The sequence below is a fragment of the Balaenoptera musculus genome, chromosome 6, assembly GCF_009873245.2.
Source record: "Balaenoptera musculus isolate JJ_BM4_2016_0621 chromosome 6, mBalMus1.pri.v3, whole genome shotgun sequence".
Taxonomy (NCBI): Eukaryota; Metazoa; Chordata; class Mammalia; order Artiodactyla; family Balaenopteridae; genus Balaenoptera; species Balaenoptera musculus.
Window position 1 is genome coordinate 69,503,874 of NC_045790.1, and position 18,391 is coordinate 69,522,264.

General features: G+C 37.5%; 1 protein-coding gene across 1 annotated transcript in view; it reads left to right on the top strand.

Moving 5' to 3' along the window:
- The window catches only part of TMC1 (transmembrane channel like 1), a 378,985-nt gene extending 372,483 nt beyond the window's left edge, over window positions 1-6,502 (top strand). Inside the window, 1 exon segment of the mRNA XM_036856685.1 lies at window positions 3,612-6,502. Coding sequence (XP_036712580.1) covers window positions 3,612-3,634 — 23 coding nt within the window. The 3' untranslated portion in view covers window positions 3,635-6,502.
- Window positions 6,503-18,391: the final 11,889 nt, after the last annotated feature.

An 18,391-nucleotide genomic window follows, 5' to 3' on the forward strand; every position in this document is an offset into this window, starting at 1 on the left:
ATGTTACGTTTGCATTCTTTCTCCCCTACAAACAGTATCCTCTTCCTCTTTTTCCTCTCAAAATGGGGCATTTGATGCAGAGGAGCATTACTGCCCCAGCAAGTCACCCCATACTCTTTACTGTCCGCCTTTTTAGCCCTTTTCAGGCATCATATCCAGGGGGGTTGGTTGTTTTCCAGTGGGAGAAAGAAAAGAGAAAGAAAAATTCAGGAATATAAAAGTAGCAGTAGTGATAGAAAAGGGATCTTGCAAATTGACGGACGATGAAGAAAACATCCATATACATAGTCATACAAATAGCAGATACAGATGCATAATCTCTCCTGCCCATTTTGACCAGTTTTATACATAGATGGATACCCTGGGAAGATGCTAATAGTATCCTCTAGGCTCACCACTGTTGCTTTTCCAGAGCCTTCTCTAATTCGTTAACCTCTCTTACTTTTTAACCTCTTTAGTTTTTAAACTATTAGAATAAGGCATACTCTCATTTGCCAAAATTACTGATATGTTTTGCCTTGTACATGGAAAAGTGATGCCTAAGAAGTTCAATAAAAATCTTTTCCAACTCTTCCCTCATTCCCAACTCTACAACTCTTTATATTAGTGCGGCCTTTTTTCCCCCTGTAAGTAATAATAATAATAATAATTTGAAAAACTCAACCCAAATTAGTTTAAGTAGAAAAATTTATTGGTTCACACAAATGAACAGAAGAGTGGTATGTAAATCTTCTGGTCACATTTTACCCCAAGTTTAGAAGCAATCAGGATTGAACCCCATTTCTCTGTGGTTCTTTCAGCACTACACTCCTTTTATGTTGGCTGACCTTTACGGCAGCAAAAGTGGATGCGGCAACTTCTAATGTCGTGTCCTTGGATTATATTTGTCTTAGTTTTTTTTTTTTTGTCATTAAGCTACTTGTTTCTTAACTGCATTAATTTTTTTTCAGCTCTATTGAGATATAATTGACAAATAAAATTGTAACACATTTGAAGTGTACAATGTGATCATTTGATATACACATACATTATGAAAGGATTCCCACCTCCAGTTAATTAACACATCCATCACCTCACATATTTACCTTTTTTTTTTTTTGGTGAGAATGCATAAATTCTACTTTTTTAGCACATTTCAATTATACAAGACAGTGTTACCAACTATAGTCGCTATGTTGTACATTAGATCCTCAGATGATATTCATCTTATATCTGAAAGTTTTGTACCCTTTTACTAACCTCTCCCAATTTCCCCAACCTCGTATCTCTGGCAACCATCATTTTACTCTGTTTCTATGAGTTCCACTCTATTGTTAAAGCTTCCACATATAAGTGATACCATGACATGTTTGTCTTTCTCTGTCTGGCTTACTTCACTTAACATAATGCCCTCCAGGTTTGTCCATATTGTCACAAATGGTGATACTTCTTTCTTTTATAAGGCTGAATAATATTCTATAGTGTGTGTGTGTGTATACACACACACCACATCTTCTTTATCCATTCGTCCATAGATGGACACTTAGGTTGTTTTCATACCTTGGCTGTTGTGAATAATGATGCAATGAACATAGGAATACAAATGAATGACTTCATTTCCTTTGCATATCAATCCAGAAGTGGGATTGCTGGATCACATGGCAGTTCTGTTTTCAGTTTCTTGCAGAACCTCCATACTGTTTTCCATTGTGACTGCACCAATTTATATTCCCACCAACAGTGCACAGCGTACCCTTTCTTCCCATCCTCATCAGCATTTGCCATCTCTTGCCTTTTTGATAATAGACATTTTAACATGTGTAAGGTGATACCTCATTGTGGTTTTGATTTGTGTTTTCTTGATGACTAGTGATGTTAAGCACCTTTTCATGTACCTATTGGCCATTTGCATGTCTTCTTTGGAAAAATGTCTATTCAGATCCTTTGCCCATTTTTAAATTAGGTTATTATTATTATTATTTTGCTATTGAGTTATATAAGTTCCTAATATATTTTGGATATTAACCCCTTATCGGATATGTGGTTTACAAATATTTTCTTCCATTCTCTAGGTTGCCTGTTCATTTTATTTATGGTTTCCTTTGCTGTACATAAGTTTTTTGGTTTAATGTACTCCCATTTGTTTCTTTTTGCTTTTGCTGCCTTTGCTATTGGTGTCAAATCCAAAAAATCATTGCCAGGATAAATGTCAAGAGCTTTTCCTCTAAGTTTTCTTCTAGGAGTTTTATGCTTTAAGGTCTTATATTCAAGTCTTGAATCATTTTGACTTGATTTTTGTGTATGGTATAAGTTTAATTCTTTTCCATGTGGATGTCTAGTTTTTCCACCATCATTGAGATTATCCATTTTCCATTGAATATTCTTGGTGTTTTGTCAAAAATTAATTGACCATATATGCATGTGTTTATTTTGGGCTCTCTATTCTGTTCCATTGATCTTTGTGTCTGTTTTTATGCAAATATCATATAGTTTGGATTACTACAGCTTTGTAATATAATTTGAAATGAGGAAGTGTGATGCCTCTAGCTTTGTTCTTTCTCAAAATTGCTTTGGTTATTTGGGGACTTTTGTGGTTCTGTATGAATTTTAGGATTTTTTTCCTATTACTGAGAAAAATGCGATTGGAATTCTGATAGGGATTGCATTGAGTTTGCAGATTGCTTTGGGCAGTATGGGCATTTTCACAATATTAATTCTTCCAATCATTAACACAGAGTATCTTTCTATTCATTTGTGTCTTCTTCAATCATTTATTAAAGAAATTTGTTTGTGTCTTCTTCAATCATTATATAATGACCTTTTTTGTCTCTTGTTACAGTTTTTGGTTTAAAATCTGTTTTGTGTGATATAAGTAGAGCTATCCATGCTTTTGGTTTCCATCTGCATAAAATATCTTTTTCCATCCCTTCACTTGCAGTCTATGTATGTCCTTAAAGCTGAAGTGAGTCTCTTGTGGACATCACATAGTTGGAAGCATGTATGTCACACATATCTGCAGTGCTTTTGTATTTGCTCTAGATTGGGACTATAACTTAATATTATCAAATTAGTATTTAGAATAGTGAATGAAATATTCTGACTTCTAAGATCTGAATTCTAGTTAAGGCATATTATTATCTTTGTTTTAAATAATATAATGTTATTGCATGCTAATTTATCTGATATTTTCCCATAATTTGTTAAAAATATGTATAACCTTTGTGAAGGCAAAGACTATATCTTATTTATCGTTGTTTCCTCAGGGCTTAATATAGGACTTTATATATCAGTCACTCAATAAATACCTACTAATTATCTACTGGACAATTTTTACTGGAAAAATTTGAAATGAACAGATTTCTATACTAATTACATAAGCAGTAATGAATGAATAAACATTTCAAAACGAGCAGAACTTTTATTCTCCTGTCTTTAGAATTTGTGAGGATTTTGTAAAATATAGAAATATTTGGCAACAAATACTATAGCAACATGGAACACATTTGAAGGTATAGATTTCAGGCCACCTCATTCAGAACCATTAAGCACACTGAAATTTTCATTTACCTCTTCTTTATCTTCTTTCTCTGTCTCTTTATTTATTTATTTATTTATTTATTTATTTTGAACAGCTGCAGCTGCTGGAGGCCAGTAATTTTGATGGATATTCTGGAGGCCCAGAAGTATTCCTCACCATACTGTTCAAAAGCAGTGACTTATGTGAAGGCCCAGAGAACAAACATGGAGAGTTGCTACTTCCCTGTTCTAAACCAGGTGGATTATCAAGGTCACGCAGGTCAATCAAGGCATCACCAGTCCTAGTAAAAAAAGAAGGATCTCTACCTTATTCCAAATTAGGGATTTGTTTCTGCACCACCACTTTCTCCCCTGAGCCAGTCCCCTCACATTTTCTTTAACAAATTGAGTTTAAAATTGTGTATGATGGAGAAGTATGGATTACTGGCTTACTCGTTGGGTTAATTTAAAAACCTTTTACTCATATGGACTTTCATTTTATACATATCTTCTGGCTTAGTTTTCTTAGCCTGGAAACAGGAATATTTCACCCTCTTTTTTCTTCTAAGTTCAGAAATATCTTTATAAAGTATTCATTGCAATCATTCGTTAACTCTTTTTTTTTTTTTTTTTGGAAATTAACATCTTGCTTTCCCTTTTCATTCTGTCTCCCCATCCATGGTCCCCACAAATATACACCCAAAACCTTTTTATTTGCTTCTGGATTCAGTATGAAAAGGAATGGGCTTTTTAGAAGAAAAATCTCATGGGTTATCTCTTCGGGCTTCTGAGAGGTACACATAGTTTAAACCATATCAAGAGGTTTATATTAGCAAACTTTGACCTGAACTGTGTTTTCTCATCCTGATGGGTCCCTACAAGTACCAGAGCCAGAGTCCATCGGGTATGGGAATGTACTGGTGACCCACGTCTTACTATATATGGTGAGGTATGGTTCCCTAGTTGACTTTGGGGTTTAGCCTTTGCTATCTTCATTCCTCAGTGGATGGGTCAGTAGGAAGAGATTTTGTGTCAGTTTCCCTGCCTAATATTCCAGCGTCTTCTCTGGACTGGACTTTAATTCAGTCAACTTGATTGGAACTTGGACTATTTCAGTGCTTTACTAGACCCTTCCCAGAAGCGTATGTGCAAATTGTGGGGGAGTGAGTTTGTAATAAACACTGGGACCACACTGAGTGCATGACCACCAGGAACTACAATGAGGCCAGTACCTCTTAATCTGTTTACTAAATATTTATCAAACGTTATGTGTCAAACATTTATCAAACATTATATATCTTAAGTATCACCTGCTCTCTAGATTTTCTCTACCACTTTCTGCCCTACCTGCTATATCCTTAGTTGCTATCATCTTCCAGAATACTAGATACTAGAACTTGCAAAGCTGTTTTAGGATTGAACAAAATTAATGATACCTTCCCACTCAGGGCAAGACTGTCCCTTTCTTCTCAATGACACAGATATTATAGTACACTATCAGTATTCAGAAAAAAGATTTGCTTTCTCTTATTCTCTATTAAGTGCAATGTCCAACAAAATCCAGTTATTATTCTACATTTTTCAGCTCTCTTCCAAAGTTAGGACATCTTGATGGACAAATAACCCTAGACGTCAGAGTTGGCATCACATGCTTAGTAGATGGGACGCAAACAAAGGAGTTTAGCCCACAATGGAAAACCAAGTTCCTGTGGAAAAAAACAAGGGAGTGTTTTAGCAGAGGGAATCCAATGCAATGTGGGTAAGATGGGAGTCTGATGACTTTACTGCCTCCCTTGAGTCAAAAATATGGACCTGGATAATATCCAGTTACAACTTTCTTTTGCCTTGTTTGGTTCACAAAAGTAAAAAAGTGTTTTCACAATTCATTTGTAAAGAAATATATATTAAAAGAGTAAGTAAGCAGGCTTCAAAAATAAGAGACTTAAGAATGGGATGGGCAGATGTTCTCAGCTCTCAACTCAGATACGCACTTGATTTTTCAGAAGACACATTGAGACCTAAGAATATTTTAAAAAATAAACTGTAGTCATAGCCTTTGTTCACATCTACTTCCTGCAAGAAGGAAACAGCATTATATGATGGTGACAAGATTTCTCAAGGCCCTATATGAGGTTTCTTTTTCTCAAAGTTCTCTTGTAATGGATTGCCTTGGATGGTCCAGCTGCCTTTACCAGAATGGGTCTTGGTGACTTAGTAATTATGAACAATGGAACAATGTATACATGAAATACTTGACCTCTTCTGGGAACTTAGGTATTATATAACACACATCTATTTCATACACACCAAGAAGTTTTCATACAAATCCTTGGTCATTTAAAAATTTATAATAGTGGTACATGTTCATTACAGCAAATTTAGAAATTTTTAATAGAATTAAAAAAGCAAAAGAACCTATAATTCCACCACCCAGAATAACTTCTGTTAACATTTTGGTGTATTTTTTTCTCAGATTCACACACACATACAGACTCAATAAAATATTTTGGATCATAAGATATATTTAGTCTTTATCCTTCTTATTTAACATTTCTTATTTAACTTTTTCCCACGTCATAAAGATTACTTCAGGACATTTTTTAATGGCTACAAAATATTTTTTTATATTAATACAGCATAATTAGTTTATTCTACTGTTGTACATTTAGGTTGATTAAAGATTAAATATTAACTTTAAATTTGGGTCCTTTCAGAACACATATTTATGCAAAAGCATTAGTTTGTATGGACTTTTAACTCAACACATATACATTTGAAGACAGTTTTGGTCAATTTGCTGATACAATTATATTACTTTCTATTACTTTCCTGATTCAGAGCAATTAGCCTTAAATGTCACTAAATTTTCTCTTGATACTGTTTTGCTTATGGCTATATAAAAACTTTTTAGGAACCATCTCATTTTTTTTAATCTTGTTTTTGGAAGTCAAGTTTCACATGCTGAATCAAATTAAGGATCATCCACATATGATACCCAATACAAATTGCCACCTGGGAAATTAATGTTTTTTTCCTATTTTATTTGATTTACTAAAACTTTGGTCAAAGTTATTGTATTTATGTTTTTATTTGTTATTAAAAGCAACAGATTCAAAATTATTTATCAATTCCACGAATATCAGAGTCCTTGGTATTTTACTGGAAGTTTAATTTCTGTGTTGCTGCTGTTGATGAGGTTCATATTTCTCAGGTTACCATCAAAAGAAAAGCCTGGATGCATAACCTTGGCATCTTACTCATTGCTGGTGGGATACCAATCAGATTCTTTCTGGATCACTCATTGTCCATCATATGTAAACTAACAGAAACTCCCTAAATCAAATGATGTCATAGAATATTCCATAACATAGCAAATTAGTAATTGATCATGTCAAGTGTATCATGACATCCAAATGTATCCAGGTTAAATTCAGAAGGTGATATAGGTTCTGAAATCCCCAGCTGACCATCTGAAGACTTCAGCAAGAGTTTTAAGGGGCAAATACCATCTTAAAAGTGGATTAGATGGGCTTCCCTGGTGGCGCAGTGGTTGAGAGTCTGCCTGCCAGTGCAGGGGACACGGGTTCGAGCCCTGGTCTGGGAGGATCCCACATGCCGCGGAGCGACTAGGCCCGTGAGCCACAATTACTGAGCCTGCGCGTCTGGAGCCTGTGCTCTGCAACAAGAGAGGCCGCGATAGTGAGAGGCCCGCGCACCGCGATGAAGAGTGGTCCCCGCTTGCCACAATTGGAGAAAGCCCTTGCACAGAAACGAAGACCCAACACAGTCATAAATAAATAAATAAAACAAATACTTAAAAAAAAAAAAAAAAAAAGTAAAAGTCTAAAAAAAAAAAAAAAAAAAAAAGTGGATTAGAATACCCATGCTCCTTGTAAAACTCTAAAATTGTAACTCTCCATCAACCACCAGAGAATAACTGATTAGGTTCATTGATTACTTCCTCAACACCAAAGCCATTATTAAGAGCAGGCTCTTACCTGTGGATAAAAGTGAATTTAAAAGGTCTGGACAGTATAAGACCCCATCATTACAGTCCCTCTTCTGTGTTAGCCTTCATTTGTAAACAAAAATATTCCTCACCAGCCAACACATTATACTGAAGTGCGTGACGAGGATGAACTGTAAAGAGTAATTAAGAGATCATTTAGTGCTTCAGACAGGAAAACACATTCACCAATTTGCCAGATAATTATTAATAACTATTTTGTATGCCTTGATCTTCAAAGGGAAAGCAAATTTCTAACTTTATGATCCCCGTTGCCATAGTGTATAACTGTGCTCCTTTTATACAGAAAGAAAAGGAGGCAGGCGCAAATTAGGTGATCTGCCCATTGCAGTAGTGGAAACACTGTGGATCAGAATTTGGAGCGTCTGTGAGTTACGTTCAGCTCAGGTCCTGGGGAGGAGCTTGAGGCTGTGTTCAACAGAGCCCTGGATCAAAAGAAAGAACTCCCCAGCTTTACTCTCTGTGCTGTAGTGTTTTTTTTTACTGAAAACAGGAATACAATATTTGCAACTAAAACAGAAAATTGGCTAATACAACTGCTGAGATCTTTGGAAAATCTTTGAATCTTCTGCATCTAGATGCTGTGTAATCATAGCCGGCTTCTTCTCACTTAGCACTGGTTTCATTCCTATGTATCTGATTGGCCCAGCTGGGCTCAGGGCTCAGCGCTGGCCTGCGATAACAGCGAGAATGTGTCCAAATGGAGCCACACCAAGGTATCTTTTGCTTCTCCTCAATACTGTAGGTTAGGAGGCACCAAAATGTTATTCATTTTGTTAATCATTTGTTCTTTTATTCAGCAGTTATGCCTTGATTCTTTGTTTATCAGTCAAACATTCCCAAATATGGTAATGTTCATGCTCATTTAAAACAGGCAAAAATTAACATTTGCCATGTGACTTTATGGAAATGATTCAACCTCTCAAAACCTTGTGCTTCTCATCTCTAAAAAACGGGGATAGTAAGAGTCCTACTCCATAAACTTTCTACTTGGGATTAAAAGAGATAGATCCTGCAGAGATCATAGCACCAAACCTGGCACATAGTTAGTGCTCGATAACAGCCATGGTTGTCACCCTTGTTCCTATGGCGTTCCAAATATTTGTAGCTGTGGTTTAATTATTTTTTCTGCTTGACCATACATCTAAACTCTGGGAAGAAATTGAGAACACCATTGAAATGAGAATTTGTCAGGGCCTTATCATTTTTACAAATGGAACACTGAAAATATCATGGTGATCCCCAGTATCTAATTTTAAGTAAAAACAATATTACTCTTAAAACACTAAACTTTCATACATGCTGAAGTCATGCTTTCTGACTCCTGAAAGTCATTTAGAAGATGCTTCTTTCTGGAAAAAAAAAAAAAAAATCCTGCTTTGTTTTTTCTCTAATACGTGCTTACTTGCTCTGTCAAGTAATCCAGGCATGGAATTAGCAATCTGTAATGCTGATGTGCTTATAAATTAGAGGGTAAGACCCTATAGGCATGGCTAGTATTTTGCAGGAATAATATAAATGGGCTAAATACATAAGGACAGGACCGTGAGTCAACAGGAGCAGAGAGTATGACTGAAGTGAATATTAAAATCCTAAAGTGCTTTTTTTCTTTTGGGATCAAATATTTTCCCATATGACTTGATAATGGAAGTAAATGGGAGAAATGGATTCATTTATAAATTTTTAGAAATGATTCTATGTGTTAAGGCAGGTCAAACTGAATGACATTAATTAAGAGACATTTTATGTGAATGTCATACTGTGATGCATGATGTGAGGATAACCCTGAAAAAGACGATAGATGAACATGTCTGAAGGGTAAGGTGCTTAGGTCATTGACCTCAGAATTAATAAATACATTCGTAGTGGAATACGATGGAATAACCCAACAGCAGGTGAAAAGTAGCCTACCGCAAAATAGGCCAAGAGCTGGAATTACAACTGATCTCAGTGGAACATGGAATGAGTTGATTCCATGGGAAATGTTTGTCCCTAGTGAAACAGTAGATAAGACCCAGTGGAAACACTCAGCCTTTGGATCTGCATCACAGAAAATGTCCCATGTATCTCAAGTCCACAGGCAGCTAAATAATCATGGGGGCTGAGTGGTGGTGTAAAAGAGCACAGGCTTGGGAGCCAGGGCCAAGGTTTAAGTTTTGTTCCTGACTGACTGAGAGGGTTACTCACTGGCCATATGATTTTTTGGTTGTCATTAATTAGCTTTTTGACCCAGGCTAATTACTTATTCTCACTAGGCTTCAATTACCTCATCTTTAAAATAGATAATTGTCTCCATGCGAATTGCTGCATGGATTACATGAGATGATGCTGAAAATCGCTGAGCACCGTTTAGCACATAGCACATAGCTTAGCACCCAGTTAAGGGCTGGATATATGTTACCCCTCATTCTCCTTTTTTGCCAAAATTTTTATTTGAAAAATTTAGTCATGTTTCAGTTTAAAAATTAGAATGATTTTAATTGATCTAATTCAGGGAATTATCAAAAAACCAATTGCAAGGAAGATTTTACTCAATTGGAGAAAACCAAATCTCTTATAGACCAATAAAAACAGCTGTTCAGATTACTTCAGCACATTCTTGGTTATTTTTTAGATGGGTATGTTTTAGCAGCAGAGTGGCTTAAATTTAACATAAGCAGCATTAAATGAATAAAAATGCATGTGATTGAACATCAGGACCTCAGTGTTCTAGCACTGTCTCTGCTACTGGTTAGCTGTGTGACTTGTTGTTAATCGTGTCACCTTTTAAAGTCTCACTTGCAAGATAAGGAAATCACACAGCATGATTTCCAAAATCCTTTCCTGTGCTCTAAACGAGTGGCCCAATATGGTAGCCACTAGCCACATGTGACTATTGAGGACTTGCAGCGTGAAATTGAGTTGTGCTGTAAATATAAAATACATGCTGATTTTGAAGACTCTGTATGAAAAAGCTAACGTAAAATATTTCATTAATAATTTTTCATTTTGATTATTGGAGAGATTATTTTGCATGTATTTGGTTAAATAAATTAAGTAACTAAAATTACTTGTTTCTTTTTCTTTTCTTTAATGTGGCTACTAAATTTTAAATGACAGGTAGCTTGCACTTGCGGTTGTGTTCTGTTCCTATTGGACAGTGCTGCTCTAAAAACTGAGTTTATGGAATAAATTTTAGTGAAGGTTTCAACTGTACACAGAGCTGGGTTTCAGAGCTACTAGGACATTTCTGATAAGCTGATAGAGCTGGTGCCTTCCACTTATTTGATTGTAGCAGTTGATTTGCACTGTGCAGGTGGTGGGGAGAGGGATGCCACCTTTGAAGAAGCTGGGGAAAGGAATGGGAATAAATTAGAGTCCAGTGGAGACAGAGTCTGCACACAGAATCAGATGCGGCCAGTTGGTGGAGGGAGGATTCTGGGACAGTGGGGTACAGGAGACGCTCTGTTGGTGGTCGGGGAGCACACCTAACACAGAGAAGGGAAGAGAGACATTCTGCTCTCTGTGCATGGGGCGTGACACCGCTGTGGCACCACCATCAACTGGCAGCTTGGGAGCATGGGCAGATGGCCCACTTGAAAGGATTCTGGTGTCCTCAAGGCGGACATCCATGACAGGCACGTCTCAGGCATTGGCTTGAAGAACTGGGGGAGCAAAAGAAGAGTGCAGAGCAAGCTTCACAGTGAACGAGCCTCATGGATCAGTCCATGGACTACAGACCAACTGCCAAACAGGTGTCCCTTTACAGAGTATTAATGTTTATCTCCCCAAACGTGGGTGCAACAACACTTGGGATCTTAATGTTAATAAATACCTCCTTTGGACCTAAGGCTGGTAAAGTCTAGGGAAGTTTTTCAGCTAAGCAGGAATAACAAACTTTTAAAAGTCAAAGTTTCTTAAAAGCAACGATATGCCAGGTCAAAGAGAAGGCAGCATGCTCATGGTATCTTGTCTAGGTTGTCTGGGCATGTGGTGGGGCAGGGAGAAGGCTGGAAGGAAGAGTTGACAAACGTACACTGTCATTTTTGTGTTGTCTTTTCTAGTGCTTTATAACCAGTGGAGTATAAATGGGGATCACCGAGTTTCCTTTTTCTGGGCCAAAGGGATAATATTCTTGAGCCAATGACAAGGTTGAATGCTAAGTCATACCATTTCCTGAGCCTATAAATAAAAAAAAAAAGATCACTTTGTGACAAGCACCTGTGGTTAATTTTTCTTAAACACATTGGTCACATGGCTTTTGATTGGCTTCTTACTGTTGTTGCTATGCCTGCTGATCTGTGATAGACTGTAAAAGAGTAATAAAAGAGATTTGGCCCTAGGGATGAAGGCACTAGCTCTCTTCCCGATTTTCCAAGTTATTTAATTCTTAAATTCACTTTAAAGTTTAGAACTGGATCCAAAATATTATGAAAAAGAAATGTTACAACTCAGTGAATCACAAGCAATACCGAGTATTCCTTAGTGAATCCAATAAGCCCTTTCAGGAGGGATCTTGGAGTCAGGTTGAGGGTCAGACTGCTGAGATGTTATCCCCACCTGCTGGTGCACAGCCCAGCAAGGTGAATCCTTACCTCCTTGATTGTGAGTGACAGCAGCTCTTTGCCTTCCTTGAGAACATCAGCTGGACTTCCAACTTTCTCACTCGTTGTTCCTCTTCTTATCTCCCTGGAGACAACACGTGAGACTATGTAGAACCAACCAGTCTTCAGCATCGTTTGGGAAACACTAAGCCCTAAGACACAGATGCATTTGTGAGCAGTTAGTATCAGGCACTGTACTAGGTTGAGGAACACAGCACTGAACACAGCAGATCTCTTTCCTTATGGAGGAAACACACAAGAAACCATTACAAAAACAAACGAATGAACCAAGTAAGTGAACGAGTAAATTAAAACAACAATAACAAAGTTACCGAACCAGGTTCGTTTTGCCTGATGTGCAGCAAGCCAAAATGCTGAGACCCCAAGGTTTGCAGCAAAGAGAGGGTTTATTCGCCAGGCAGCCAAGTGAGGAGATGGGTGAACAAGTCTCAAATCCACCTCCCAGAAGGCAAGGAGCTCAGGTATATTTATAAAATGAAGAATAAAGAAGCAGGGCGGTCTGAGCCGGGAAGCACGGGGAAACGTGAATGGAAAAAGGCGCGGGGAATCCACGTTCTGCGCAGGTGTAACTAGGCTACAGGGCTCTGCCCCTCCCAGGCGGAAGTTTTCCCACCTTCTGAGGTCAAAAGGTGAAAGGCGCATGCCCAGTTGAAGTGTGGGTGGTCCTATCCGGTCTTAACCAGCTCAGCTCTAACTAGACACAGCTGACTCCCAGTTTCTGGAAAATGCGAGCGAATGTCTTATCGTTAGGTTATGTGCCGCTTAGAGGACGTGCAAGTCTTCAAATGACCTTCGTTAGTGAAGGTAAGTGAAATGGATTTGACTCATTACCCATGGCTTCAACAACAACTTCCGCTGCTGATAATGGCTAAGAAAAATGTAAAATAAGGTAAATGTGATAGAGTGGCTGGGAGGGCTGCTTTAGCAAGGTGATCAGGGAAGCTTGTCTGAGGAGGTGACATTGGAATTGAGACATAACTGATGAAAAAGGGACAAACAGAGGTGCTTCTTTGAAATTTTTTGATTACTTAAGATCCCTTGCGGAGTGAGGAGGGCTATAAAAAGTGTTTAAATTACCATGAATTAGATAGGTGGGGGCTTGACAATAATTTGCCTGTTTTAGAGAAATAAACATCACTGAAAAAATAGTGTTGTAGAGTGTAACCCATACCTGCTCTACAAACCACTCTATTTAGTAAAAATAAAAGCCCAGAATGATTGAAAGAGTATAAGAAACGATGAAAACATAGAGGCTAAAAGATACAGACTGCTTTTTCTCAAGGTGATTCATCCAGGATATGACAAAGCTGGGAAGCAGAAGAGTCTTTTATTCCGTGGTTTATACTCTTTCAATGACGTTGGAGCATTTTTGCTATACGCTTCCTGCTTTGACAGGGATTGCAAACCCAGAGGCCAACAGCGGCCCAGAGAACAACACAGTAAGTGAAGTTATCTAGTGGGACCATGGTGAAATGAAGAGACCTGTTCTATAGTTAGGGAACGTGAACTACTCAGTTGTAGCTAACTATTGCAGACCCCAGGCTCCCAGATCTTCTGATTTTTAAAGAGAAGCTGGAAACCTGGACTTTTATGCACATACTATTTTAAACATTAGTAATTAGTGTAAATTAATACACAGACAAACACACACACTCCATCTGTTGGCAGGATGCTGTCCAACGGCCAGCAGGGTGCACTCTGATATTTCTGATATTAGAAGTCCTTCAAATAAACAGTCCTCTTTTGTACATTCTCAAACCATTTATCAGGGTTTTCCTGGTCTTTTTCTTCTTTGAAAAAAAATGCAGTTTCTCTTCTGGCTCATGAAGACATTATCTGTGCTTTTCCTGCACCAAGAACCTGGGATTTGAGTTCAGCTCTGACGTACCACCACAAGGGGGAGCTCAAACTTTTTTTTTAAGTTTTACACGAACAACATCAAACACTGGCTTGATTTTGTTAAGAACTCTTTCACTAACTGTAAAAACAGACAACAAACTCCCCTGAAACTCAGCATAAAGCGTATCAGTCTAATTTTAATTTTATTTTATATTTTATTGCTTTTATTTTATATATTCAATTTATTTTTTTTACCATGATATATGCTCAAGGCAGAGGTAAAGAAACAAAAAGAATACAGAGTTTGGAACCACTGGGGTCCTATAGCTTACAATTCAAATTTAAATTTAAAATAGAAAAAAACCCCCAAGATTCTCTGAGACAAGAAATATGTTTTCATTTTGGTAAAGGAAAACCAATGGTTAGTCCTAATGGGCTGCGGTATCCAAAGACACCTCTCTGGCTTAGAACCTAGTCTTTTCATAGGTTTCCAGCTTTACTTCCTCTGTTTCCCTTGAAGTCTCCATGAACCTCTCTTCTAATACATCAGCCCACACACCAAGCCCTGAATGGAGATGTGTTTTGTTTGTTTGTTGTTTCATTTCTTGGTTGCTTCTACCATATCCTCCCCAGTAAAGCCTGGAGAATAATAGTACTTCCCCCATGAGGCTTAGCGAGCGGTTCTTGAGTTAAAGTCTGTGAAGTGCTCCATGCAGGGTCTGACACGTGGAACTCCATGTGTGCTAGGAATGATTATAGCAGACACTTGATATGAGTGCATCTTATTGAAGTGACATTCCTAGGATTCAAACTGTGACAGAGCTCACAGTTTTCAAGACAGCTTTTTAAGCTTTTGTTTTTTTAAAATATCTAGATAAATTGTTAATATTTTACTCTGCATTATCTTTACATAAAGAAAGTTTAAGAATTAGTTGGTAACTAGCAATGGCCTTGACTTTGATATACACTTCTAATCCTGATAAATATTCTGATGAGTAGCACACAAAAATACACAGGTTTTGAATAACTGGATTCCATTTTTTTGTGCAGTATATGCAGTATAGTCCATATCCAATTTTATGTGCAGATGAGCAGGTAAATTTACAATGAGAAAACAAGACTATTTACTTTGATCTGTTTTTCTTGTATTTAAAGAATACCTCTGTGTCTCCTATTAACTTCTTTTTTTTTTTTTTTTGAGGTTGCATCTTTTACTTCATATGTTAAAAAACAGGACAATAGACCCAAAATGGAGTCACTGATGCTAAGACCCACTTCCCCAACCGAGACTTAATTATAGTTTTGGGTCTTCCAGAAGTGGAATCTTAAACTAGTCAACTAGGGATCTCCTGATCAGCACTAGTTAAGTCATCTGCCTGATAGACCCCTGCTGTCCCCTAAAGAAAATTAGCCTGGCAATAACAGACGAATTTTTTTTTTGAATTTTATTTTATTTATTTATTTACACAGCAGGTTATTATTAGTTATCCATTTTATACATATTAGTGTATACATGTAAATCCCAATCTCCCAATTCATCACACCACCACCCTCTCCACCACTTTTTCCCCTTGGTGTCCATACATTTGTTCTCTGCATCTGTGTCTCAATTTCTGCCCTGCAAACCGGTTCATATGTACCATTTTTCTAGGTTCCACATATATGCATTAATGTACGATATTTGTTTTTCTCTTTCTGACTTACTTCACTCTGTATGACAGTCTCTAGATCCATCCACGTCTCTACAAATGACCCAGTTTCGTTCCTTTTTATGGCTGAGTAATATTCCATTGTATATATGTACCACATCTTCTTTACCCATTCGTCTGTTGATGGGCATTTAGGTTGCTTCCATGACCTGGCTATTGTAAATAGTGCTGCAATGAACATTGGGATGCATGCATCTTTTTGAATTATGGTTTTCTCTGGGTATATGCCCAGTAGTGGGATTGCTGGGTCATATGGTAATTCTATTTTCAGTTTTTTAAGGAACCTCCATACTGTTCTCCATAGTGGCTGTATCAATTTACATTCCCACCAACAGTACAAGAGGGTTCCCTTTTCTCCACACCCTCTCCAGGATTTGTTGCTTGTAGATTTTCTGATGATGCCCATTCTAACTGGTGTGAGGTGATACCTCATTGTAGTTTTGATTTGCATTTCTCTAATAATTAGTGATGTTGAGCAGCGTTACATGTGCTTCTTGGCCATCTGTATGTCTTCTTTGGAGAAATGTCTATTTAGGTCTTCTGCCCATTTTTGGATTGGGTTGTTTGTTTCTTTAATATTGAACTTCATGAGCTGTTTGTATATTTTGGAGATTAATCCTCTGTCCATTGATTCGTTTGCAAATATTTTCTTCCATTTTGAGGGTTGTCTTTTCGTCTTGTTTATGGTTTCCTTTGCTGTGTAAAAGCTTTTAAGTTTCATTAGGTCCCGTTTGTTATTTTTCTTTTTATTTCCATTACTCTAGGAAGTGGATCAAAAAATATCTTGCTGTGATTTATGTCAAAGAGTGTTCTTCCTATGTTTTCCTCTAAGAGTTTTATAGTGTCTGGTCTTACATTTAAGTCTTTAATCCATTTTGAGTTTATTTTTATGTATAGGGTTAGGGAGTGTTCTAATTTCATTCTTTTACAGGTAGCTATCCAGTTCTCCCAGCACCACTTATTGAAGAGACTGTCTTTTCTCCATTGTATATCCTTGCCTCCTTTGTCATAGATAGTTGACCATAGGTGCATGGGTTTATCTCTGGGCTTTCTATCCTGTTCCATTGATCTATATTTCTGTTTTTGTGCCAGTACCATATTGTCTAGATTACTATAGCTTTGTAGTATAGTCTGAAGTCAGGGAGTCTGATTCCTCCAGCTCCATTTTTTTCCCTCAAGACTGCTTTGGCTATTCGGGGTCTTTTGTTTCTCCATACAAATTTTAAGATTTTTTGTTCTAGTTCTGTAAAAAATGCCATTGGTAATTTGATAGGGATTGCACTGAATCTGTAGGTTGCTTTGGGTATTATAGTCATTTTCACAATATTGATTCTTCCAATCCAAGAACATGGTATATCTCTCCATCTGTTTGTCTCATCTATAATTTCTTTCATCAGTGTCTTATAGTTTTCTGCATACAGGTCTTTTGTCTCCCTAGGTAGGTTTATTCCTAGGTATTTTATTCTTTTTGTTGCAATGGTAAATGGAAGTGTTTCCGTAATTTCCCTTTCAGATTTTTCATCATTAGTGTATAGGAATGCAAGAGATTCTGTGCATTAATTTTGTATCCTGCAACTTTACCAAATTCATTGATTAGCTCTAGTAGTTTTCTGGTGACATCTTTAGGATTCTCTATGTATAGTATCATGTCGTCTGCAAACAGTGACAGTTTTACTTCTTCTTTTCCAATTTGTATTCCTTTTATTTCTTTTTCTTCTCTGATTGCCGTGGCTAGGACTTCCAAAACTATGTTGAATAATAGTGGCGAGAGTGGACATCCTTGTCTCGTTCCTGATCTGAGAGGAAATGCTTTCAGTTTTTCACCATTGAGAATGATGTTTGCTGTGGGTTTGTCATATATGGTGTTTATTACGTTGAGGTAGGTGCCCTCTATGCCCACTTTCTGGAGAGTTTTTATCATAAATGGGTGTTGAATTTTGTCAAAAGCCTTTTCTGCATCTACTGAGATGATCATATGGTTTTTCTTCTTCAGTTTGTTAATATGGTGTATCACATTGATGGATTTGCATATATTGAAGAATCCTTGCATCCCTGGGATAAATGCCACTTGATCATGGTGTATGATCCTTTTAATGTGTTGTTGGATTCTGTTTGCTAGTATTATGTTGGGGATTTTTGCATCTATATTCATGAGTGATATTGGTCTGTAATTTTCTTTTTTGTAGTATCTTTGGTTTTGGTATCAGGGTGGTGGTGGCCTCATAGAATGAGTTTGGGAGTGTTTCTTCCTCTGCAATTTTTTGGAAGAGTTTGAGAAGGATGGGTGTTAGCTCTTCTCTAAATGTTTGATAGAATTTACCTGTGAAGCCATCTGGTCCTGGACTTTTTTTTTTTTTTAAATGCAAGTTATAGTATGTCTATTATACCTCAGTAAAGCTGTTTCTTCTTTTTTTAAAATTTTTATTTATTTATTTATGGCTGTGTTAGGTCTTCATTTCTGTGCGAGGGCTTTCTCTAGTTGTGGCAAGTGGGGGCCACTCTTCATCGCGGTGCGTGGGCCTCTCACTATCGCGGCCTCTCTTGTTGCGGAGCACAGGCTCCAGACGCGCAGGCTCAGTAATTGTGGCTCACGTGCCCAGCTGCTCTGCGGCATGTGGGATCTTCCCAGACCAGGGCTCGAACCCACGTCCCCTGCATTGGCAGGCAGATTCTCAACCACAGTGCCACCAGGGAAGCCCTGGTCCTGGACTTTTGTT